We start from the raw sequence: 25,806 nt of genomic DNA on the forward strand, positions 1-25,806 counted from the left end.
AAATTAACCAGCCGTGGTGGCATGCACGTGTAGTCCCAGCTACTGGGGTGCCTGAGGCAGGAGAATCGCTGGAGCCCAGGTGATGGAGACTGCAGTAAGCCATGATTGCATCACTGCACTTCAGCCTGGGGGACAGAGTGAGACATTGTCTCTAAAAAAGAAAAAGAAAAAAAGGAAGAAAGAAAAGAAATAAAGTCTTCTCTCCAAATTTATAGATCTCATGATTTTTCAGTTATCACGTTTCATCTCTATTTCACAGATGAAGAAACAGCCTCAGAGAGCTTTGTACTGGGTCAGGGTTGAACTGACACCCAAGCTCATGCTCTTTCTGGGGCCCAGAGCTGTCACTTTCAGGGAAGGATGCAGTTTCCAACACAGTGTGTATTCCCATAGGCTGGAGGGAGAAACTGGTGAGAGATGGAGGGAGTTGGAATCAGGGGAAGGCTGCTGTGGGGCGAAAGAGCCTGAAGGTGGCGGCTGGGGGAGGCAGCTTCCAAAGGGAGTGGTTGGAGGTAGGGAGAAACCTCCAGATGGGGTTTAAGCTGCTACAGGGAGCACGGCAGGGGCTATACAAGGGTGGGGCACTGGAAGAGCCAGGGGCTGTGTTGAGGTTAGGTGGCTGTGCAACCTGGACACCCACCCGGCCTGCACACCTGCTCCTCTCCTCGCAGTTAGGAGATGAGCTGTGTCCTGATGGAGAAGTTGTGCCAACAAAGACAGGGGAAGCCCTGAATGCTTGGCAGGATGGGGCCTGTTTCTCATCAACCAGCTAGAGAGACTGAAGCCTGCTTATCTAGGGAGAGATAAACAGTGACTCCCCCATGATCTCCACACTCTCCTGGCCCCAGTCTACCAATCTGAAAAAAGGAAAGGTTGAATTAAATGAGCTCCATATTCCTTCCACCTCCGACTTCTGAGGACCAGGCATCCATCCTTGCTGTCCTTGGCTCAGATCCCAGCCCCTGCCATATACTTGACATGGAGCCTCAGGCAAGACATGAGGCCTCTCTGAGCGGCAGTGTCCTCATGGGTGAAATAAGGAGGACATTGTTTTCCTTGAGCAGAGTTAACGAGCCATACATGGGAGTGTGTCTGCACAGCGAGGGTCTGACTCCAAGGCAGCATCCAGGGGGCAGGGAAGGCCGAGGCTCTGGTTGAGGCCCTCGCTTGTCTGCCTGGCCCATGGCTCATTTTTAGATATCCCCTTCCTGGCTGCCAGGCCAGAAGGGAAGTGGGAACAAAGATGCTGAGGTGGTAGTTTGGAGCCGTTTTCAGGAAGAAGCCTCTGGGCACTCTTCCCCTTTTCACCCCGCCCACACCCCGTCTTCTGAGCAATCTCACAGTGATCCTCAGGACAGGCCTGAGGTGGATGGTTGGATGTCAGGATCTCCATTTAACAGATGGGAAGACAGAGACCCAGAGAGGACAAAGGATCAGCCCAAAGTCCTACAGCAGGATTATGACAGAGCTGAGACCAGCCTTGAGGTCTTTAATCTGGGCCCAGCACTCTTCCTTTGTACCCCAAAGCAGATAGTTCTATAAAATGAAGAGTCTCCTATTTTTCCTGGTTTATCAAAAGGCATTTTCCTAAGTGGGTTGGCTTGAAGAAGGTAAGGGCTTGGGTTCTGCAAACAGCCCAGGGTTTTATGAACAGCATCAGGCTTAGCATGAGACACAGGGCTCTGTGAATGTTATGGGGCCCTGGAAGCAGCAGAGGTTTGCAGATTGTGCTAGGCTTTTGCCAACGGCACAGGACTCTAAAACAGGCATCAAGTTTTGTAAACTGTGGGAATCCACAGATGGTGTTGTGATCCACACGCATCGTGGCGCTCTGTAAAATGCACCTTCATATAATACTTGAACAAAGCACAGCAAACACCACGCACTGGCAAATGGCAAAGCCCAGGTGCAAACCAGTGTGGTCAAACCTCAGACCTGGGCCACTCATAGCAGGAGCTGACTACGGGGTTCACCACGGAGCTGGTCTGAAGGCATGTTAGCCTATGTCTCAGAGGCTCCTGGGTACCTGACCGTTGCTCCAGTTCCACAGCTCAAGTTCAGGAATATTCTTGGACCAGGCTTTGCCAGCCTGGGGAAGTTGAGGTAATAAATGAAAGCTGCTCATGCCAGAGGCTACTGTATATACCATGCCCTGGGGGGTATTGTGTGTTGCTTGACTCAAAGATCAATGAGATAGGCCGGGCGGGCACAGTGGCTCACACCTGTAATCCCAGCACTTTGGGAGGCCAAGGTGGGTGGATCACTTGAGGCCAGGAATTTGAGACCAGTCTGGCCAAAATGGTGAAACCCTGTCTCTACTAAAAATACAAAAATCAGCCAGGTGTGGTGGCACGTGCCTGTAATCCCAGCTACTCGGGAGACCGAGGTACAAGAATCACTTCAACCTGGGAGGCTGAGGTTGCAGTGAGCTGAGATTGTGCCACTGCACTCCAGCCTGGGCAACAGAGAGAGACTGCATTTCAAAAACAAACAAACAAACAAACAAACAAACAAAAACAAAAAGATCAATCAGATAAACTTAGCCAGACAAGCTGGTCCCCCTACCAAGACCATTCCATGCACAGAACTTCTTCAGGCCCTGGGGCCAAGGTGGGGGTAACTGGGCTTCCAGAAAGTTTAAAGGGATCTTCATACCTGTAATTTGGAGTCTGGAAGGTTGCACCTCTGCCAGTCTTCATGAGGATTCACAATGCTGATGTTGGTCAGAAGGATTTGGAGAGATAGACCCAATTTGGTTTTCTCAAGTAGGGTCTGATCAGGTCAGACCCTGGGTCAAACCCATCAGGGTCTGGTCTTTCTATTAATCCAAGCCAGTTCTTGACCTTTCTCAGTGGAATGGTCATGTACTCACATTTCTGGTTTCTCAAAGACTCATTTATTCATGTAACAAGTATCTATTGAGTGCCTCCTGAGTGCCAGGGAGATCTGTGATTATTTCACACATTCCCTACATCCTACTAGCACCCTCATACAGCAAATAGGAGCCAAGTGGAGCTGGTGTATGTTTCTCTGTTATTGCACCCTGAAAGTTAGACTCCAAACCCACATCCTCATTCCACGCAAAGACTTTATTCCAGAGACAGGGTCAGGTTCACTTCTGCATCTTGGATTTGGGGAAACCCAGATCTTCCTCAGAGAAGATATCCTGGGTGGAGGGAAAAGCCTGGTTCTATCATTAGAGGTTCAAGGCACCCACCACCTACTAGCTGGGTGATCTCTGGCAAGTTACTGAGACTCCATGCCTCATTTGTAAAATCAGGGAATAAATAACCTGATGTTACAGTGTCAAGGGGAGGACCCAGTGGGGCCTTGTGTGTGAAAGTGCTGTGCAAGCTGGGAAAGGCAAAGTGGATTTGCTTTCCCTTGCTGCCCTGTTTGGAGCCCCACCTCTGCCACTCCCTTCTCTGAGCTCCAGGCCTGCAGGCTTGGCTTCTCTGTCCTTCACCGAACCTTCACAGTGGCTCTGCAAGGGATTACTGTCCCTTCTTTATAGATGAGAGAATTGACGCTCAGGGAGACGCTGGGACTTGCCTGAGATCACTTGACCAGCAAATAACAACTGAGGTGGGACCCAGATCTCTCTGGCTCCTGAACCTCCATCCTCAGTCCTCAGTCCAGGAAACTCTGAGAATTTCATATTTTCCATTCTGTTCCCCTCCTCCTTTGCCTAGATGGCTGAAATTGATGGACCTTCTACCATGAGCTCCACCCAGGCAGGCTGCCACTGGATACTTAGTGGACAGAGCCCCTTCTTGCTGTGGATCCTTGGAGCTCAGGGAGAAGATGAGGGATTTAGTGAGAGGGCACGTGGGCTTGAGGGGGACAGGGGTTCAGTGAAAGAGGACAACTGCTAGATGGGGGAACAAGGGCTGTCTATGGGGCCCTCCTATCAAGGGAGGGCAACAAAAGTTCTGTGAAGGGAACAAGAGCTTGGTAGGAGAAGGGCTCAGGTGGAAAATGGGAGTGCAGTGAGGAGACTGGGGGATGAATGTGGAAGGTTGGGGAGCTTGGGGAGTCCCATCAGCATCCCCCCTGTGCCCCCACCTCTCTGCTGCTAACAGAGCAGGGGAAAATACCTAAGGGAAATGCTGAGGCAAGAGGCTGGAAAAGGACAGGCTGAGGCTGAGCCTCAGGGAGGCGGGGTGCAGCTTCCTCTTCACAGAGAGGCTGGACTTGAACAAACCCAGCCTTCTATACAACCGTGGAGCCAGGGCAAGGGAGAGACAGAAGGAGCAAGTGACCCAGGGAGACAAACACTTGGAGATACTTGGGGCTGAGTTTGAGCAAGACTCCCTAACCTGTGTCTGGACAAGTCTGATGTCCTGTGTGGCCCAAGAAGAACTGACCCCGTGTCTGGAGCTCCCACCGTTATTGCATCCCTGCTGTGGCTCACCTGCTGCTGTCTCCAGGAGCCCCTGAGAAGATTTGCTTCCTCTCCCCTGCTAAGCTCCAGGTCCTGAGATTGAATTAGGGGCTGGAGCTCACTGCACTCCAGCAGTCATGGGACCCAGGATAGGTAAGTCCGAACAAATTAAGGAAGGGCCATGGAGAGCAAGCCTGGGGGACATGTTACCAGAGAAAAGGGTGAGGCCGTAGAGCCAGAGTGGATGGGATGGGTGCTCACAGCTGTTGGCACAGAGCCAAGCACATGGCCAGAGTTCAGTGAAGGTGTGTTAAATGAATGAGTGAATGACTGTAGGAGCAGGAAGGGACACGATTTACTCAGCTGGAGCCAGGGAACCCAGCCAAACCTCGTTGATGAGACCAAGACTTAGAGGACAACAGAAAGACAGGCCCCTGACCCCCTCTTCAAGCCCTGTTTCCCCTCTCAAAGGAGACAAAGATAGAGACAGACAGAGCAGAGAAAAAGAGAAAAGTGTAGTCAGACAGCGCAGACAGGCAGGCTCAAACGAAGAGGCACACAGGAGGTCGGAGAACGCAATATCAACAGGTATCAGCGAGAGAATGCAGGGAAAGGTAGGGAGGTCAAACCGGGAGAGAGGGCTGCAGCAGAGACTGGGAGAGACAAAGAGGCAGGAGACAGAGCAGGAAAGAGAATCAGACAGGGATAGGTGACGGAGAGCTACAGACGGACCTGCAGGCAGCGTCAGAAGATCCACCCAGAAGACCAGGAGATTGAGAGTGACCTGCAGAGACCTGCATGGGTCTCTGTGCAGTGAGGTCTCTTACTATAGAGTGGGGAGGAGGCTGGAGGAAAAAGGTCTTGAAGCTCTGCCTGCAGGGTGACAAGGAATCACCTTGTAGCGAGGGCAGTGTTTCTGGGAACAGAGCACCTGGCCCAACACTTTCTGGGAAGGCAGTATAGGTAGAAGAAACAAAGGATCTTTCTACTGGGAGAACTCCAGGTTAGACGCCCTATAGCAGTCACCTTTGGCCTCTTTCCCAGCTATTGATCCTCCCCTGGGCTGTGTGAGCCTCACAGCCATTTGGGCAAGGCCCCACTTGCTCCCAGAAGCCCAGCAGGGAGAGCTTCATAGGCCATGGAGACAGACCCGGCTGAGGAGCAGCTGCAGGGACTCCAGGAGAACGCAGCCATGGCTTGGGGACTGCAGTACGGCAGGAAGGGTGGGATGGATGCCTCCTATCAGGGCACCTCACAGGACAGATGAGAATGAGGTCAGATTTGGGTGGGATGGTTGGGGGGCGGTGTGAATGGGCCATTGACAAACCAAATTCCCCATCAGCCTTGGCTCAGTATGGATGGGAGGGATGGAGAGCTGGGGAGTGTGGGAACTAACTAGAGACTTTGGCTGCACTACACCTCCCCACAAGTCCCCCCAGTACTATTTTTCTGACCCCTGCAGGGCCCAGCTCTGGAATATTCTCCAGGTGCCCACTGACCTTCCACACAGACAGCAGGAAGCTGACCCCAGCATCTGCCTGGTGGGCCATTGGGTGCCATCTCTAGCCTTGCTTCCCGAGACCCATTCTGGGCTGTGGCCAGGCTCACCACACTACTCTGAGAGGTGTGGGAATGTGGGTGGGGTAGGACACAGAGCCTGCAGCCTGGGAAGAGTCCCCAAGGGAGAGGGGAAGCTGTCCCAGTCAGGGCAGACACCAGAGAGGATGAAGTTCAGATCCGGCTCTGGCAGAGCCCCTCCACCCACTCACCACATACCCCTTAGGCAGCAGTTTCCCTGCCAGTGCTGGGGCAGCCATTCACACACACACAGTGTGACTCAGAGATTTCATCTTCCCACCTGTTCACCTTTGCTCAGGAAGCCCCTGCCCACATCCCATTCTGGTGACATTTGCCCTGTTTTCCAACTCTTCCAAATGCCAACTCCTCCAGGAAGCCGTTCCAGATTCTTCCAGCTGGGGGTAACCTCTCCCATATGCTGTTTGATGACCTTCTCTTTGAGGTTCATCCCTCCTTGTTTCCGGTGTTGCTCTTCCTCTCTCCAGCCCAACTGTGTTCAAATGTAAGCCATTCTAGGGCAGACAGGTGGGGCGAGGGAAAGAACCAGCAGTCCCAGGTTCAAATTCCAGCACTGCATCACTGGCTTTAAGAGAACTCAGTGAAATGTCCTTCCCCTTTTCAATAGGTGAGAAACTGATGCTCAGAGGGGGCAAGCAAGGTCCAAGCTCACCCCAAAGTAAACAGCAGAGTGGAGGCCAGCCCCCAGGTCTGCCTGGTACCAGAGCTCTTCCTCTCCGTGCCATTGCCCTTGTGGTTTCTCTTCCCTTCCACCAATCCCACACAGGGTGAGCATGCCAGGGAAGGAGATAGCACTGCAACTGCTTAGAAAAGTGACTACACCTGCATGTCTGTGGAGCTAGTGAGCTGCCCAGTACCGTTGGAGGAGCGGGGGTCACTGGGCAACATCTTGGGAAGTTAAGCCAAAGAAGCTGATGGGGCCCAGTCACAAGGAACTTGTATGCCAGGTTAGGCACATGGACTTTGTCTTAAAGGCAATTGGGAGCTATAGAAAGTATCTGAGGAGGAAGTGGCCCTGCTTCAGTGGCCCAGAGAATCTGTGTCCTGGGAACATTCATTATAACCCCAATCATGTGTACAGTACTTTTTTTTTTTTTTTTTTTTGAGACAGAGTCTCACCCCGTCACCCAGGCTGGAGGGCAATGGCGCCATCTCGGCTCACTGCAACCTCTACCTCCCAGGTTCAAACGATTCCCCTGCCTCAGCCTCCTGAGTAGCTAGGATTACAGGCACTCACCACCACGCCCAGCTAATTTACGTATTTTTAGTAGAGATGGGGTTTCACCATGTTGGCCAGGCTGGTCTCGAACTCCTGACCTCGTGATCCATCTGCCTCGGCCTCCCAAAGTGTTGGGATTACAGGCATGAACCACCGCGCCTGGCCATGTGCAGCACTTTTATGATGACAAAGCACTCTGAGCCCATTTTCCAAATGAGGGACAGGAGTTTGAGACCAGCCTGACCAACATGGTGAAACACCCCCATCTCTACTAAAAAAAAAAATACAAAAAATTAGCTGTGTGTGGTGGCACATGCCTGTAATCCCAGCTATTCTGGAGGCTGAGGCAGGAGAATTGCTTGAACCTGGGAGGCAGAGGCTGCAGTGAGCCGAGATTGTACCATTGCACTCCAGCCTGGGCAACAAGAGTGAGACTCCATCTCAAAAACAACAACAACAACAAATGAGGAAATAAAAGCTAGGAGGAGTTCTGTTACCTGCCCAAGGCCATGCAGCTACTCAGCAACAGAACTGGGGCTCAAACTTGAGCCCTCCACTGGTAACAGAGCCCTTCCTGGCCTCCTCTTCCCCTCTTTCTGGACAAATCTGTACTGAAGGCTCCAATGTTCCCAGCCTGTGCCTGGTGAACATAGGCCTGAGGGAGCTGGCTCTGCAGGAAGCCTGCCCTGACCCCAGGGTCTCTGGTGCCAAAACAGCCTGAAGACGGTCATTTGGGTCACTTTGTGTTTGGAGCACTAGAGCTTCATGATCCGAGTGAGATGGGATAACATGGACCCCTTAAGGGGTCAATTTAAGCAGGGAGAGAGATTAGCTGGGACCACATGGAGGGAACAGAGAGCATGGCCTTGAGCCATAGCTGCCTATCTCTGAGCCTCTGGCTCCTTGTTTTAGGCATAGAGAGACTCTCCCTCCAGGCCCTAGTTGCTATTTTTTTAGGTCATCCTGGGTCTAGATGGGGTAGCCAGGGTTACAACTGGGAACAGAAAGTCTCAGCTCAGGGTCCCTGACTGAGCTGGGAAACCACCAGAAAGTTTGCCTGGCCCCTCCACAACCCTGCCAGATCTCCTTCAAGAAACAACAGCTGGAGTCTCACAAAGCTGGACCTCAAGCATGCTATTGTCCTCCCAGCAGACCACCCAAGGTCCTGCTGGGAGGAATTTCCCAAATATGACAGCCAAGCCCAATGCCTGGAGACATGCCCCCTTCCTGCCTTTGACTCTCTCTCCTCCAGAATGCTGGGCCAGGCCGAACAAGGAACTGGAGCATTCAGGGCCCTCATGCTGCCCCCATCCCAACTCATGCACACCACCGCAGTCCCCACCCACAGACCCCGTGCTCCAGCCTTCTCTTCCCCTTCATTTAGTTTAGTTCAATTCAACAATCTTGTTCTTTTATTGAGACGGAGTTTCACTCTTGTTGCCTAGGCTGGAGTGCAATGGCACAATCTCGGCTCACTGCACCCTCGGCCTCCCAGATTCCAGCAATTCTCATACCTCAACCTCCCAAGTAGTGGGGATTACAGGCACACGCCACCATGCCTGGCTAATTTTGGTATTTTTAGTAGAGACAGAGTTTCACCATGTTGGCCAGGCTGGTTTCAAGCTCCTGACCTCAGGTGATCCGCCCGCTTCAGCCTCCCAAAGTGCTGAGATTACAGGTGTGAGCCACCACGAGGCCAGGCGTGAGCCAGGCCTCGAAAGATAAGTGGTTTGCTGGGGAAGAAGAACACTCCAGGCTGAGGGGGTACAGCTGGTACAAAGGCTTTGAGGTAGAAAAGAACATGATGAATTTGGGGAATGGCAAGAATCTATTGGAGCCAGAGAATAATGCTCACTAGGGTGGGGGGTACGTGGGATGGGACTGGCTTCCACTAGCCTTGACCTCCTTGGGACTGAGCCTGTACTCACGGTTTGCAGATGGAGCTGGGAGTTGGGGAGGGGCTAACCATTGTTGAGGACCACAGTATACCAGGCATAGGACATTTTCCTTTAATCCTAATAAAAACACTGGGAGATAGACACTGCTCACTCACTTACAGAGAAGAAAACAGGCTTAGAGAGGCTAAATCAGATGTCTTAGGTCACATAGCTACGATATGACAAAACAAATATTTGAATCCAAAGTCTTCTCACCCAGAGGCTTTCAGCAGGGAACTAACATGATCCACCAGGACTGGGGGAGTACAAGACAACCTCTGCCCTGGGGGAGTTTATTGCCTAGTCAGGCAGATAAGAGGGAAACATAAGTAATGCAAGAAAGTGACCGGCAGAAATTGGCCTGGGAGTGGGGTTTTATGGAGGGAGAGATGAGAGATGAGCTGGGCTGCAGGAGCTTGGCAGGGGGATCTGCAGGCCCAGGGAACCCCAAGCAACTTAGGAGGTAGGAAGGGCCCAAGGCAGGGGCTTGTGGCCTTGAAGTTGTCTGCCTCCCACCCCAACACCTCTGGAGGGAGGTGTCTGCCATTATCATGAGGAATGGATTGCCCAGCATCTGCTGCTGATGTTACCAGAAAGGGGTCTGGATCCAGACCCCAAGAGAGGGCTCTTGGATCTCGTGCAAGAAAGAATTCAGGGTGAGTCTGTAAAGTGAAAGCAAGTTTATTAGGAAAGTAAAGGAATAAAAGAATGGCTACTCCATAGGCAGAGCAGCCCCGAGGGCTGCTTATTGCCCATTTTTATGGTTATTTCATGATGATATGCTAAACAAGGGGTGGATTATTCATGCCTCCCTTTTAGACCATATAGGGTAACTTCCTGACATTGCCATGGCATTTGTAAACTGTCATGGTGCTGGTGGGAGTGTAGCAGTGAGGACAACCAGAGGGCATTCTCATCGCCATCTTGGCATTGGTGGGATTTAGCCGGCTTCTTTACTGCAAGCTGTTTTATCAGCAAGGTCATTATGATCTGTACCCTGTGCTGACCTCCTATCTCATTCTGTGACCTGGAATGCCTAACTCTTTGGGAATGCAGCTCAGTAGGTCTCAGCCTTATGTTACCCAATCCCTACTCAAGATGAAGATGGAGATGGAGATGGGTAAGAATCTCAATTCAATGGTTTTGGATTTTGTGGGGAGAGAGTCTGAGAATCTGATGGCCACAGCCTCTTCCCTTGAAGGGCTGATCCATCTTTCAGGAAGTTTCTCTAAAGAACAATCAAACCATTTGCTTTGGACGGACAGTCTAGGAAGAGGAAAAATATTGCTAATGAAGACAGTGAAATAGCAAATACCATCATGTGAATGAATGTAGACGGTAAGGTACAGTTTGGGTTTTTTAGCTGTCAGGCTGAATGTGGGGATAGATGGCTTTCATCCTCAGGAGATGCTTTCTGCACCAGGAAGGAGGGATTACAGTCTCTGCATGGTAGCTGGGGGCTTCAAGCCTGTATCACTGCCTCCTAGCCCAGAGAGGGAGAGAGATGATCCAGAGATGGATGAATGGCGATGTCAGGATGGAGGGGTTTACCTGGAGGAAGACCAGGTGTGTGTGGAAGGGGATGGATCCAGCTGGTCCCGATTGCCTCAGATGTGCTTGAATATTTATCAGGAAAAGAGAGCAAGGGCCACCTATATGCCAGGCCAGCTGCCCCAAAGGCCTTACCTCTTTGAGGTCGTATAGAGGAGAAGAGATTTCTTGTCCTCACTCTTTGCTAGGCTGGTGGCTGAGGTCCCTATAACAAAAGACAGCTTAACAGGAGAAAAGCATACAAATTTATTTGGCTTTTAAAAATTTAATTTACTTATTATTATTTTTACATAGAGATGGGGTATCACCATGTCACCCAGGCTACTCTGGAACTACTGGGCTTGGTAATTCTCCCACCTCGGCCTCCCAAAGTGTTGGAATTACAGGCGTGAGCCACTGCGCCTGGCCCAAATTTATTTAATATAAGTTTTACATGACACAGGGGCCTTCAGAAATGAAGACCCAAAGAAATGGGAAAACGTGTGTATTCTTAAACTTTTTAGTTTTTATTATATTGAATTAAATTAAATTAATTATTTATTTATTTTTTGAGACAGGGTCTCATGCTGTCGCCCAGGCTGGAGTGCAGTGGCATGATCTCGGCTCACTGCAACCTCTGACTCCCAGGCTCAAGTGATCCTCTTGCCTCGGCCTCCCGAGTAGCTGGGATTACAGGCATGCACCACCACACCTGGCTAATTTTTTGCATTTGTAGTACAGATGAGGTTTCACCATGTTGCCCAGGCTGGTTTATTATTTTTTAATCATCTCGCCTAAAATGTCAAAAACTTGTGACTTTTTATGCCAAGTTTGATGAAGAAGTATATAGTTGTGGAAGTATTGCACGAAGAGTGTGTGAGCTAATGATGATACACTTAGGGGAACCTAGCAAGGCCTGTTTGTTCAGATTCTTCTCTGTGTCCTTGCATCTTCAAAGTTAAGGCTGTTTTTTTTTTCTCCAGGTACAAAGACAGCAACTCTCAAATGAGAATCTTATGACCTATTTCAGGGTGAAAGGTGGGAGAAGGTCAGAGTGGGGTGACTATCCTAGGTTTTATGACCTGCTTCTACTGTTTTCTCAAATGTGGCCAAGGTGCCATATTTGGAGAATAGTGTGCCCTGAATTCCATCAGTAAATACTGTTATATTCACCTTACAAATGGGGAAACTGAGGCTCAGAAAGCTCAGGGATGTGCCCAGGCTCACACAGTGGGCTTGTAGCACATCTGGGATTCCAACCCAGGTCTGAGGCCTTAAAGCCTATTCTCAGCCTCACATTTCCCTGAGATCTGTCCTTTGCAGCTGGGAGGCAGCCAAAGGAGGCAGAATCCTGGGCCTTTCCCACAGAGAACAGGTAAAGGAAGGCGGTCCTTGCAGTCAGGCTGGTCTCTGAAACCTTGCTCCTCATCACCCAGACTCAGGTGGTGTGGAGAAGGCTGACTGTACCCATGAAGGGCAGCCCCTTGAAGGGTGAGTCTCTGACTGACCAGATACCTGGGAAACGAAGTTTGTGGCTGACAGACTTTCAGGAACTTGTCTGACTGTCTTATGAGGAGCTGCAGGCAGGTGGCTCACTGACGGCCTGAACGGACAGCTCTCCTGAAAGAGAGTAGCCCGCTGGCTGGCTGGCTTACCAGCAGGTGGACACGATGTGCCTGCATGAGTGATCAGCCAAGTGACCGACTGACAGTCAGGCACACAGACCCATTGTGGGCCAGCTTGGGCTGTGGGTCCCTAGCCCCTGGAGCCACCTGGCCTACCTGGGACCCCAAAACTTAGCTGCCCACCTGGGAGAGAGAGGGACTGGGTTTTTTAAACTAGGGCCTGGCTCCCTGCCCCAGGTCCCTTCATTCCCGCAGGCAACCGCCTGCCCAGCCCAGGTTCAGTCCCATGGCCGTCCCATCCTCCTGTCAGGGGTGGCCCCTGACAAAGGCCCCACAGCACAGGGCAGGGTCTCAGTGCCCTTCCACAGGAGGACACGCAGTCCTGGACTGGACCATCCTTCCAAGGGGAGTTCCGCCCTGAGTCAGGGAGGCGAAGGTTTGCTGTCAGCGCGTCAGCAGAGACCCCAGCCCACAGGAAAGGCTCGGAGGGGGTGGACAGCCTGCCTGACAAGCCCCATTCAGTTACCAGCTGACCCCCAATACATGACTCGTGCCCCTCTCGGAACCCGGAGGAATGTGGCCAGTGCTTCCCTCCCCTGCCCAGAGGCACAGGCTGTGGACTTTGCCCTCCACAAACAGCCATATCTCTAAAGGATAAAGTTCTCCCAGGAAGGCTTTGAGCCTTGGCAGAAGAGGCTGGGATTGAAGCTTCAGGGAGAGCCAGAGGTGAGGCTGGAGTGGGACCTCACCTGAGGCAGGTGAGCAGGCTCCATGAGTGGGCAGGTGAGAGGCCAGGGGGCTGGAACTGGGGCTAGACAGGCTGGGGCACAGCAAGGATGCCTCCAGTATACCCAGGAAGCTAAGTGGAGGGTCCAGGGCCTGGCCTGGAGGCGGGGGCCTCACATTCTGAGCTGGCCCACAGGCTTCCACCCCTCTCCCCCATCCATTCCTTGGGTTTCCTTCAGAGCTGGGGCTCCAGGTCAAGGACTTCTGCTCCCAGCCTCAGCTCCCGCTCTCTCACCTGGTTGGCTTGGCCCCTTGGTGGACTGGCACTGCTACCTATGAAGTGACTTGGCTAGGTTTGGGTGGGCCAAGACAGAGAAAAGCACCGTGCTTCTTCCCCCTGTCAAACTTGTACAAGGAGCATTGAGTGATGTTGAGTTTAACACTTACCTGGGCTTGAGTCCTGGGACCAATGCTAACCAGCAAAGCTGGTTCCTCTGAGCCTGGGTGTCCTTATCAGAAGCATAGAGATAATAAGACACCAAAGGGACAGAGCTGTGGAGAGGGTTCATGGGCCAGTGCACAGAAAGCCTGTGGCATGGAGCCCAGACTACAGCAGGAAACCCACTGCGGCTGGTGAGAGGAGCTGAGGCTCAGAAATGGTCCCCTCCACCTCCTCTGGGAGCCTTTGCTTTGAACTGCCTTATTTCCTCCTTGCCTTTAAAGTGACTCCCACTGAGTGTCCCATGACACTCCTCTTCCCTAGGCCAATTTCCCGTCTCCTCGTCAGGTGTCAGTTTTGTTTCAACAGTTCCTTGCTTCCTCTGAGTGTTTATGCCCCGCAGAGGGACTCCTCCCTAGCCACATGCACTTCCATTTCCTCAGCCAAATTCCTCAACCTGTTTGTATAGACATTTCTCCAAAGCAAGATATACAAATGGCAGTAGGCACATGAAAAGATGCTCAATATCATTAGTCATTAGAAAAATGCAAACCAAAACCACACTGAGATACCACCTCTACCCTATGAGGATGGCTATAATTGAAAAGGCAGACAATCAAAGTATTAGCAAAGATGTAGAGAAATTGGGACATTGCTGGAGGGAGTGTAAAATGGTGTTGCCACTGTGGAAAATGGTTTGGCAGTTCCTCACATAGTTAAACATAGCATTATTGTATATGAACATATGACCCAGCAATTCCGCTCCTAGGTGTACACCCAAGAGAATTGAAAATGTATGTCTACATACAAATTTGTACATGAATGCTTCTAATACCTAAGACTTGAAAACATTATGCTAAGTGAAAGAAGCCAGTCACAAAAGGCCACATATTGTGTGATTTCATTTATATGAAATGTTCAGAATATAGGCAGATTCATAGAGACAAAAAGTAGATGAGTGTTTGCCAGGGAAGAGGGAGGAATGGAGGGTGACTACAGATGGGTACGGGACTTCTTATGAGTGAATGAAAATATTCTGGAATTAGATAGTGGAGATAGTTGTACGGCTTTGTAAATGTACTAAAACCCACTGGATTGTGCACTTTTAAAAGGGTGGATTTTATAGCTATGAATTACATCTCAATTTTAAAAATCCTCAGGCTCCCAGGTACCTTGTAAGAGGAGCACAAAAACTTCACCTGTGGTGGTTCAGGGCCACCATAGCCCCCTCCCTGAGTTTGTCTTTAGCCCTGGAGATAGAGTGAGAGTCCCCCAGATCAGAGGAATCCTGAGGTCAATTTTCAGGCTCCAGAAAGCATGCTGAGTGAAAGGAAACTCCTGCCGGTGGTGAGAGGGACATGAAACAATGGAGGCTTCTGGCAGGAAGTGGAGCCGCAGAAGGGGAGGAAGACCAAGGAGGCCTGGGCTGCCAGGAGGAGCAGGTGGTTTCAGTCTAAATAGAGGGGTGGAGTCTCAAGGTTGGACTTCCGGGCTCCCCACTGAGAGTGAGCTCAGGAGACCCTGGGAGATGCCTCTGAAGGGGCTCAGCTTTCTTCTCATTGCAGTGAGTGAGATACTGATGGTTACCATAGTTACCATGTGAGGAAAGCCAACATGCATAAGGGAGGCCAAGGGTCCAAGACAGCTCTGTGTCCTCAGTTATCACCCCATGGGCCTCTGTCCACAAGGGTGTTAAATGAGACGAGCTCAGAGGGCCCTTTCTGCCCTGACCAGCAACATGGTCTGATGGTGTGATTTGGGGATTGGCTGGTTAGCTCTGTGATGACATGCACAGGGGTTCCCTGTGCAGGGGTTGAAATCTACTCCAATACACCCCAGAAAAGCCTTTATTCCCTGACTATGCACCTAGCCTTGACCCTGCACCTGCCCCAGATCTCTGATCCTAGACTGAGCCAGACAGTCCCAGGCCCAGACTCAGTCTCCAAGAGCACAGGATGTCTCACAACCCAAGGCAGGCTGAGAGTCTTCACGGCTTACCCTACTGCTGGGGCCACTACCTGCAGGTGTGTTGTGTAGAGAGGTCAGCAGCTTCTCCCTAGAAGGGAAGTTTTTCTGGGAGCAGAGTGAAGTGTGAAATAGGTACCCAGTAGGTGTTTGATCAGTAGGGGCACAGGGATACACACCCTTTTAGGAAAGTCCCTTCCAGAACTGTGACCTAAGAATGAGGAAGGCTGAAGGTGTTTTGATTCTCAGATTCTCATCAACCACTAAGAACTCTTCTTCCTGAAAGACCTTGGTTCTGAGGTCTAGGGCTATCTAATCAGGTCAGGGCCATTCTCGGGGATTCTATCTATTCTCTTTCCCTGGTTTTCTGTCCCTCAGGGCCAGCGGGTGAGGTACCCCAGGTACCAGACAAGGAAACCAAAGCCACAATGGGCACAGAAAACACACCTGGAGGCAAAGCCAGCCGAGACCCTCAGGATGTGCGACCAAGTGTGTTCCATAACATCAAGGTACCTCTCAGGGCCTGGCAGGGGCCTCCGAGTCTAGAAGAGCAGGCTCTGACACGTGCTGGCGGTGTAATGCCAAGGAAGACTTTCTCTGAGCCTCGGTTTCCTCATCTATAGAATATGTGGCTGTGAGGATCAAAGGGATGATCTGCGAAAGCACTCAGCTGGGTTTCGGGCACATGGAAGGTGGCCAGTATATGTTCGCTCCTCCCAGAGAGGAAAGGGGTGTTCTTGGAGTAGTACAGGATGAGGCACCCCTTGTTTCCCACTTTCCCAGAGAAACAGAGAAGTGCCCTGGGGATCCCGAACCTATGTGGATACTGGGAGTCCTAGCTCCATCAAGGGCAGCTGTGAACATCCAATGTCCACTGGAGCCCACTGGGTGCCAGGCGCTGTGCCAGGTGCCACTCACACGTGATCTTATTTAGTTCTCACAATATCCCTGGGGACTCGGGCTGTTGTCCTCATTGTACAGATGAGGAAACTGAGACTCAGAACAGAGTGAATATATTAAGCTCTGTCATAAATACTCTATTTTTTAATCCTTTGAAGTTTTTCTTCTCTTAGGAATTCTCTTAGAGTTTCAGGAGGAGACTCCAGGCAGGCTGGGATGTTTGGGGTGGGGTTCAGTGTGTGCAGGTGGCCTCACAGTGCCACTCTGGGAGAGGACTAGTGGGGGTGGGATGGAGAAGGATCTGGGTGAATCTGAGATAGCTTCTCTGAGAGAGGGGCAGGATGGTGGAACTGGGAGGAAAGTCCAGCCCAGCCAAGGGGGGCTCTGAGAGTCAGAGGGGCTCTCACCATTCCTGGCCATGGAAGACCCTACTCTCGGTCTTGTGGCTCTTCAATAGCCCCCAGGCTCCTGGAGTGTACCCAGGATAGCTTTTCTAGTTTTTAGTCCTGTGTGAGAAGCTGTGAGTTACACCAGTAACCATCTCTCTCTGCCCCCTACCTCCTCTGGCCTTTCTTCCCTTTCTCTCTTTCTCTCCCCTCCCTCCTCCTCTCCCTGTCTCCTTTGGTCTCTCTCTGTCTCTCTTCTGTTGGTTACTCTCCCGCCCTCTGTCTCTTTCTGTGACTCTGTTTCCCCATCTCTACTCCTTGCTGCTCCCTCTGCCTCCTTCTGCCTCTTTGTCTCCCCCTGCACCGCCCACCTCTGCCTGCCTCCGGGTCCCCCCACAGCTGTTCGTTCTGTGCCACAGCCTGCTGCAGCTGGCGCAGCTCATGATCTCCGGCTACCTAAAGAGCTCCATCTCCACAGTGGAGAAGCGCTTCGGCCTCTCCAGCCAGACGTCGGGGCTGCTGGCCTCCTTCAACGAGGTACAGGCCCCACCCAGCCACAGGGGTGGACACTGAGGGAGGCTTGCACCGCACCTTCCACCAGCCTCCCCTCTCACTACCCCGCCTTAAGGCCTTCCCCTCCCAGTGCCCTCAGGCAACCCCTGTCCCAGCGCCTGCCTGAAACCTCAGAGCGTTTGCAGCTGTCTTCTAGGACTTGGACTTGGCTGTCTCCCCTTGGGAACCTCTAATGGGTCGGGTCCTGGAATATTTCGGAGCTAGCCAGGGTCCCCATATCCACCCACTCCCACTTTGTGTCCTTTACCTTTTCAGGCACCCAACTATTGCCTGTCCCAGGAAGGAATCAAAGAAAGCCACTTCAACAGTAGTGAGAGAGGCTTAAATCGCATCAAGAGCAGAACCTCTGGGCCTTGGGATGGTGGGGGGAGGGATACCGCGGCGCAGGGTGTCCGTCCTTAGAACTGCCTGGGGATTCACAGGTCTGTGGGGCCCGCAGCCAAACAGGGAGGAGGAGATGAGCTGCTTTGGGTGGATTTGGAGATCAGAGTCCAGCTGTGCCCCAGTCCTTCAGTCCTTCCCCCGCCAGATGTTTTTACCCTGAAGGAAGTTGTCTGTCTCCCCTGTCCCCAGGGCAGATTCCCATGAAATTCTCCCCCCTTGGTAATGTGTCATATTTCTCACAACCCAAGGCCGTCCAGCTGCAGTGTCCCCAGATCCTCCTCAGCACCCGCCTCATAGGTGGGAGGGGAAAGTCCTTACTTTGCTCTGGGAGTTTGGGCAAGTCACTCCCCTGTCTCTGGGCCTCAGGGCCCTATCTATGGATACGGCCACTATGGAGTATGGCTGTCCTTTCCAGGGTCAGCCATCCCCTGGCTCCCCTGCTGATACTGCTCCACTCCCCCAGCGAGGAGTGTCTGGGACTCACCCAAGGTCACCAATCAATAAGCAGCAGAGCCAATGCACTCCCTGCTCATGGTGGCAGAGACTGTCCCTGCCCTGCATGCACTGAAGTCACCTCCTGAACTCACATCCTAGGATTGTGATCCTAAGGCTCAAAAGGTCAAGCCTTGGGCCAGGCACGGTGGCTCATGCCTGTAATCCCAGCACTTTGGGAGGCTGAGGTGGGTGGATCACTTGAGGTCAGGAGTTTGAGACCTGCCTGGCCGACATGGTGAAACCCCGTCTCTACTAAAAATGCAAAAATTAGCTGAGCATGGTGGCGCATGCCTGTAATCTCAGCTACTTGGGAGGCTGAGGCAGGAGAATTGCTCGAACCTGGGAGGAAGAGGTTGCAGTGAGCTGAGATCACACCATTGCACTCCAGCCAGGGCGATGAGAGAAATTCCGTCTCAAAAAAAAAAAAAAAAATTCAAGCCTCGACCTGGCTTTAGACTTTGTTTATGACATTCCTGAAACTCGAAACCCCTTCATTTGATGGCCCATCCTTCCCCATGTTCTAACATGGGGTCCAATCTGTGTTCAAAAATGGAATTGAACTCCTAGCTTTCTCCACTCTGCCCTCATTTCTCTCCCCTAAGGGGGCCGTGCGGCCCTTCCGAGGGGGACCCAGGAGAGGGACCCAGATGATTTTTGTTCAGTCCATTATTCAGATGGGCATACGGAAGTTAGACATAGAGACAAGGATAGTGCAGGCCCCCAGCCCTGGGAACTGTTCCACCTTAATGGGTCACCTCGTCCTTTTGCAGGTGGGGAACACAGCCTTGATTGTGTTTGTGAGCTATTTTGGCAGCCGGGTGCACCGACCCCGAATGATTGGCTATGGGGCTATCCTTGTGGCCCTGGCGGGCCTGCTCATGACTCTCCCGCACTTCATCTCGGAGCCATACCGCTACGACAGCACCAGCCCTGGTAAGAGCAGCAGGGGCTGGGCAGGAGTGGGACGTTAGCCTCTGCATTGCTTTGCGCTGGGGCCCACCCCACAGGCATTCATCCGGCAGGATACACCCCAAAACCTCAACACCCCAGGACAGCTGCTAGTCCCCCCCCCAACCCGGCTCCCCAAGCCCCAGCCCAGGTGGGTCTCTGGCAGACCTGGGGAGTGGGGTAGGAAGTAGGCCCTGCGCATAGGGGTGAGGGCCTGCTTGTATGTCACTGTGGGTTTTTTTAGGTGGGGGTGAATTTACAACACAGCCTACTTTGAGGGCCTGGCATGCAGTAGACCCTCCGGAATTGCGTGTGTAATAATAATAGTGTCATACACTACTTACTGTGCACCAGACACTGCTCTAAGCACTTAATGTGTAGTCACGCATTTAATCCTCATAAAAGACATTGGGAAAAGAAAGAATGAATGAGTGAATGAACAAATTTAAAAAATGAAAGAATTCTGGACAGGAATGGTGAAGCCATGTTCAGCCCAGTGGGATTTTGTCGAGGCCCTACTTGACAAATGGATGTCTCTTACAGAATGACCCTAACAACCTGATCATTCACTTTATTCCTTCCCTCTCCTACCCACTCACCCACCCACCCACTCACCCATCTGTCCATCCACCCATTCATCCATCATCTATCCACCCATCGATCCATCCACCTACTACTCATCCATCTATTTATCTATTCATCCATCCAATGGGACACGCAACAAACTCTTAATGCTGCCTACTTCGTGCCTGAGCCTCTCAGGGGAATCAGTCCTTTTTACTCCAGGGAGCTCCCAGCCTGGGAGAGGAGACAGATAAAACAAAAAACAATTGTGTGAGGAGGGAAGCACAGGGGTGGGAGGAGCCCACACCCCAGCCTGGCATGGAGGAAGCCTTTCTAGGGGAATAAGACTGTCAGAGAGCAGGTTTCCTCCCTCCTCCTCCCACCAGCTCACACCTCTGAAGTCCCACTCTGTACCAGACCAGAGGCCAGGGATAGGGGAGAGAAGATGAAGCAGACGTGACCCAGTGGGGCGCAGGGTTGGCATGAGCACGGGCAACTCTGCTACAAGGTATAGAGCCCAGCACCTTGGGAGGTGGCCAGAGGAGGCCATTAGAGCCCTGAATAGGGGAAGGACCTTGGCAACTGGAGGGAGCTGGAGGGGCTAGAGGAGGTGGCACTTGAGCTGCAGCTTAGAGAGAAGGTGGGAGTTGCAGGTGGAGGGGAGGGCATGGGTGCAGAGGCAGGAAAATGGGAAAGCTCAGCACGTGCATGAAGAATGCAGAGTCGTTCTCTAGGCCTGCGTGGAAACTTGTCAAGAGAACTGCTTGGAATACCAGAAAATAATACTTCCTCACATTTCTTTGTACAGAATTTTCACTTTACATTTTCACTTTTTCTGTGCAAGGTCATGCATGTTCTTCATCCTTACTACCATACAAACCCCTCTGCAATAGGTGCCCCTGAATCCGCAAGCAAAGCCCTTCTGTCTGAGCCTCCGTCTTTACATCAGCCCAAAGAATGGGAGAGACTCGGGGATCTCCAAACTCCCCTCCTGTTCTGACTCTCCAGGCTATTCCATTCACTTACTCTTCATCCAGTACTGATGAAGTTGTGTTCTGTGCCAGGCCCTCTGCAGGGCACTGGGGACACAGGGATGGGGAAGGCAGACATGACCTCTCTAATAATTGTTGCATCTAACGTCTAGTAGGCCCCATGCCCAGGCACACTCACCACCCACCACTCTTAATGTTCACGACTCCAGGAGGCAGGGATTATCATTACTTCCTCACAAGTGAGGAAACCAAGGCTCAGAGAGGGGAGGAACTGCCCCAAGGACACACCCAGGTAGCCCTGCCTTAGCTGTTGTTCTGAACTGCCGAATTCTTCCACTTCTGAATTCCTTATCTGGAGAACTTTGTTCTTTCTTTCTTTCTTTCTTTCTTTTTTGAGATGGAGTATCACTCTGTCACCTAGGCTGGAGTGCAGTGGTTTGAACTTGGCTCACTGCAACCCCTGCCTCCCAGGTTCAAGCAATTCTCCTGCCTCAGCCTCCTGAGTAGCTGGGATTACAGGCATGTGCCACCACTCCCGGCTAATTTTTGTATTTTAGTAGGGATGGGGTTTCTCCATGTTGGCCAGCCTGGTCTCAAACTCCTGATCTCAGGTGATCCACCCTGCTCGGCCTCCCAAAGTGCTGGGATTACAGGCATGAGCCACAGCGCCTGGCCAAATTTTGTTCTTTCTTTCATTTGAAAGATGAAGAAACCAAGGCCCAGAGTGGGTAAGGGCCTCTGTCAAAGTCACACAGCAAGTCCCAGGCAGCCTCCGTGGAAGGCTTCTTTCACGTTCTTGACCTTGGTTCACATGGCTCTTTGCAGCCCAAGGGAGTGGCTCTCCGTGCTGGGTTGACACAGCTCAGAGTCCCAGCTCCATAAATGGAGGGCTGCAGAGAGAAGGCTGCTTCTACAGCCACATTTGGGATAATAATAGTGTGAGGGTCTCCTCAAGTTTGCTCACCAAATATTGGTGAGCTCCAGGGAACAAATGTCAGGTACTAAATTAAGAAATTCTTTTCTGTACTCTGCATCTGCGTCCCAAGCTGACACTGAACCCTCCCCCAAAGTGAATGCCAAGGGCCCCAGGGCCCTCCACAATCCAGCCCCAGCTGCCCCACCCTGTTCCACCGTGCCTTCAGCCCTGGCCTTGCCCTCATACTTTGTGATCTAGCCATTCTGAGCTTCTCATTCTCCCGGCACGGTGCCCTTTCAAGTCCCTGGGTTTTGCCTGTACTGTGACCTCTCCCTGGAACACCCCTCCCCTCCCTCTTTTTCTGGAAAATTGTGTTTATTCTTCTGGACCCAGTTCAAACTACACCACCTTTGACCACCCCGCCCCACCCAGGGGCCACCGTTGCTATGGCACTTGCAAATGCCTCAGCTCAGAAAGGTGGTGTAGAGCAGTTTAAGAGCATGGACTCTGAAGCCAGACCTCCTGAGTTCCAATTCTGGCCCTGTCACCTTACTAGTTGCTGTCTAAGCATCAGTTTCCTCACCTATGAAACAGGCAAAATGAGAGCACTCACCCTTGAGGTTTGTTGTGGGGCTCAAATTATTTTTATACACAGCACTTAGTGTATACCTTCCCCCGGGGTAAGCGCTATTTAAGTCTTAGCTATTGTTATAATATTTTTTCATTGTCGTCTCTCAGAGGATATGCCACAGGACTTCAAGGCTTCCCTGTGCCTGCCCACAACCTCGGCCCCAGCCTCGGCCCCCTCCAATGGCAACTGCTCAAGCTACACAGAAACCCAGCATCTGAGTGTGGTGGGGATCATGTTCGTGGCACAGACCCTGCTGGGCGTGGGCGGGGTGCCCATTCAGCCCTTTGGCATCTCCTACATCGATGACTTTGCCCACAACAGCAACTCGCCCCTCTACCTCGGTGAGGACTAGTGCCATCCCTTGGCCTCTGAGGGTCAGGCCAGGCTCAACTAGGAGGAAGAGAGACCCAGGGTTGGGGCTGGAGATGGAATCCCTGCCCCCTGCCCCATCTGGCCAGTAAAGGTCCAGGGAAGCCCTGGAGAGTTCCCCATCCCTGACCAGGGGAGACAGAGTGTTCTTGCCCATCAGAGACTGGGCAAGCACTGGTCTGCAGAGGGAAGCCAGGGCCAGAGGATCCTAACTCAGGCTTTGTGTTGTAGGGATCCTGTTTGCAGTGACCATGATGGGGCCAGGCCTGGCCTTTGGGCTGGGCAGCCTCATGCTGCGCCTTTATGTGGACATTAACCAGATGCCAGAAGGTGAGCCTCAGGAGCACATGTTTGCTAGACCCTAACTAACTGACTGCCACTCTCATAGGAGACATTGAGTCAGGGGACCTCGGTTCAAATCCTAGCAGCACCACTGACCTTGGGCAAGTCTCTTAGCCTCTCTGAACCTCAGCTTTCTCATCTGTGAGATAATCTCTGTCCTGTCTGTCTCCTAAAGCTGTGATCAGAGTCCAGTGAGTTGGTGGAGATAAACTGTAAAGTGCCGTCAAATTAGGAACCGTGGTTGCCATCACTACTATTACTGGGAGTCTTCGCCTTGTTCCATACCCCACCTTCAACAGGCCCTCAGCCCCCTGCTCACACATGCTGTGGGGCAGGTGGAAGAGCGTACTTTCTTGCCTGTAGGGAGCCCCTGTTTTTAGGGGGAAACAAGACTTGAGTTAAACAGAGAGGACAGTGCACACTGGAGAGAACTTTTGGAGCAGAACTTGGTGACTCAAAGTATTACCCTGGGCCTCTCTCAGATGGGACATTTACTGTGACCTCTAAGAACCCTTCTAGTTCTGACCAGCTCAGAGTCTAGGAAACTGCCAGGGGCACCATTTGGGAAAGAGTAGTTTCTGGTCCAGGCAGTGGTCAGAGTGGGCCAAGGAGTTGGACTGACGCTTGGTCTGAAGGTGGCCAGGAGGGAGGGGTGTTGGGGGTTCCAGGGTTCTGGAGTCCTTGGAGAGCAGTAGCGTACTCCTGTTAGAGCACGTCACTGTGGCATCCCAGCTCCCTACTCGTCACACCAAGCAGCTCCAGATGTGCCTCCTGCCATTCTCACCTGCAGACTTTCTGCCAGGTCCTGGGAGCCTCAGGTGACGTGTGTGTGGCTGAATGGACATGCAGATGCTGCTTCTCGTTCCCCAGCTTTTGCCCACAAGCGCCTCCAGCCAGAACAGATCTGCGCAGCTCTGAACAGCAGCCACCAGGGACAGCCCCGCCCCGCCCACTCTCCTTCTGGAAGGCTGGGTCCAGAGTGTGGGCTCTGGCTGCGACCCCTCCCTCCCCTGAAAGAAAAGTCCTGGGAGTCAGGGGTTCCCTAGATTTCCCGGACACACCTCAGCTCCATGCAAGGGGGTGTGTTTTCTGACTCTGTTGACATTGTCCAGGCAGACGGGGTATCTCCACAGGCAGATGTGACATTTCTGTGGACCGACCTGCCACCTCGAAACTCCCTTCTCCATGGGGGATTTCACGGGGTGGGCAGATCATGCCAGCTGCAGGCACAGACTGATAAGAGAGAAGCGGACGGGTTGGAGAAGTGCATGTGTGAGCTCTCACCAGCCTGACATGGAGGCAGGGGAGATAACAAGTAAGGAGAGAATCAAGTCTAATCAGTGCAAAAGCCAAACCCATCCCCAGCTTTACAGGTGCGTTTGCTAAGTGCCAACTGAGTCTTCTGGTCCCTGCCTGGGAGGAGCTTAGGATCAAGCACCAGGGGAACCAGCTCTGTATGTGGGGTTGGTACATCAAGGAGCATTTGGTTTTTCTTGTTTTTGTTTTGAGACAGGGTCTCACTCTGCCCCTCATGCAGTGGCACAATCCTAGCTTACTGCAGCCTTGGATGCCTGGGCTCAAGCAATCTTCCCACCTCAGGCTCTTGAGTAGCTGAGACTACAGGTGTGCACCATCACACCTGGGTAACTTTTTAATTTATTTGTAGAGACAGGGCCTCACTATGTTGCTCAGGGTGGTCTCGAACTCCTGGCCTCTAATGAGTCTTCCACCTCAGTTTCCCAAAGTACTGGGATTACAGGCTTGAGCCACTGCACCCAGCTCATTTGTATTTTTATGAAGCATTTTTGGATGCTGTGGAAATTGAAGGAAAATGTACACAACTCAGCCTTGTGATTAAGAAGTATGACGGGAGCTTTGTGTGTTCCAGCCAGGAGGTACACCTGGGATAATCTAGTCCCAATTAAACCTAGTTGGGGATCAAAATCATCTGGGGAACTTGTTAAAGGTACAGGTTCCTTGGTCACCTTCCCACCCCACTCTGTGGTCATTCTAAGTGGGTCTTCAGTAAGGCCAGGTATTTTTGACAAACATCCCTGGGGATATTAATCATCATGAAGGTCTGAGAAACACAACAGTAATCCTAAACATTCATTTAAGAATAATAATCACAATAGTAATGAGAAGGAGGAAGAGGAGGAGGAGGAGGAGCAGGTACCTATATGGCACACACTCTTCTAAGTGCTTCACATCTATTTCGTTAATTTTCACAACAGTCCTATGATTTGGAAGCTACTAATATCTATATTTCACAAAGGACAAAAACTGAGGCACAAAGAGGTTGTGTAGGTTGCCCAAGGTTATGAGTTAGTAATGGAATTCAGACCCAGCAGTCCACCTCTAGAGTCCATGGCCTTGACCACTGCACTATACTGCCTTGGTAGTTGAAGAAGCCAAGGCTCGGAAAGGGCCAAGGACTTGCCCAGGGTCACACAAGACACACCTGGCAGAGCAGACTGGAACTCAGGTCTCCTGACTCCCAGCCTGGGCCACCTCATGTCTCAGAGGCCAGTCCCAGGATGGCGGCTTAGAAGTGACAGCCTATCATCCTGACCCTAATGTCACCATGCTCTTCTCTTCCAGGTGGTATCAGCCTGACCATAAAGGACCCCCGATGGGTGGGTGCCTGGTGGCTGGGTTTCCTCATCGCTGCCGGTGCAGTGGCCCTGGCTGCCATCCCCTACTTCTTCTTCCCCAAGGAAATGCCCAAGGAAAAACGTGAGCTTCAGTTTCGGCGAAAGGTCTTAGCAGTCACAGACTCACCTGCCAGGAAGGTAAGCTCCCTCCATGTCACCTGACTGGGTCCAGGCTCCAGCACCACCCACTTGTTCTCTTTTGTAACATTACACTTCGGCTGGGCGTGGTGG

At 51.9% G+C, this 25,806-nt stretch overlaps 1 protein-coding gene across 10 annotated transcripts in view; it reads left to right on the plus strand.

Moving 5' to 3' along the window:
- The window catches only part of SLCO2B1 (solute carrier organic anion transporter family member 2B1), a 105,723-nt gene that overhangs the window by 46,166 nt on the left and 33,751 nt on the right, over positions 1-25,806 (plus strand). Inside the window, exons 1-7 of one of the 10 annotated variants that reach the window (XM_001174975.6) lie at positions 4,214-4,537; positions 15,800-15,930; positions 17,107-17,244; positions 18,930-19,092; positions 22,318-22,551; positions 22,811-22,909; positions 25,523-25,713. In XM_001174975.6, coding sequence (XP_001174975.3) covers positions 4,522-4,537; positions 15,800-15,930; positions 17,107-17,244; positions 18,930-19,092; positions 22,318-22,551; positions 22,811-22,909; positions 25,523-25,713 — 972 coding nt within the window. In that variant the 5' untranslated portion in view covers positions 4,214-4,521. Of the gene's footprint in view, positions 1-4,213; positions 4,538-5,567; positions 5,659-9,650; positions 9,793-10,109; positions 10,257-12,933; positions 13,075-15,799; positions 15,931-17,106; positions 17,245-18,929; positions 19,093-22,317; positions 22,552-22,810; positions 22,910-25,522; positions 25,714-25,806 lie in introns of those variants that run through there. The other 9 variants (XM_009423778.5, XM_009423776.5, XM_009423777.5 and 6 more) reach the window with 9 other exon arrangements.

This window comes from Pan troglodytes, chromosome 9, assembly GCF_028858775.2.
Source record: "Pan troglodytes isolate AG18354 chromosome 9, NHGRI_mPanTro3-v2.0_pri, whole genome shotgun sequence".
NCBI lineage: Eukaryota > Metazoa > Chordata > Mammalia > Primates > Hominidae > Pan > Pan troglodytes.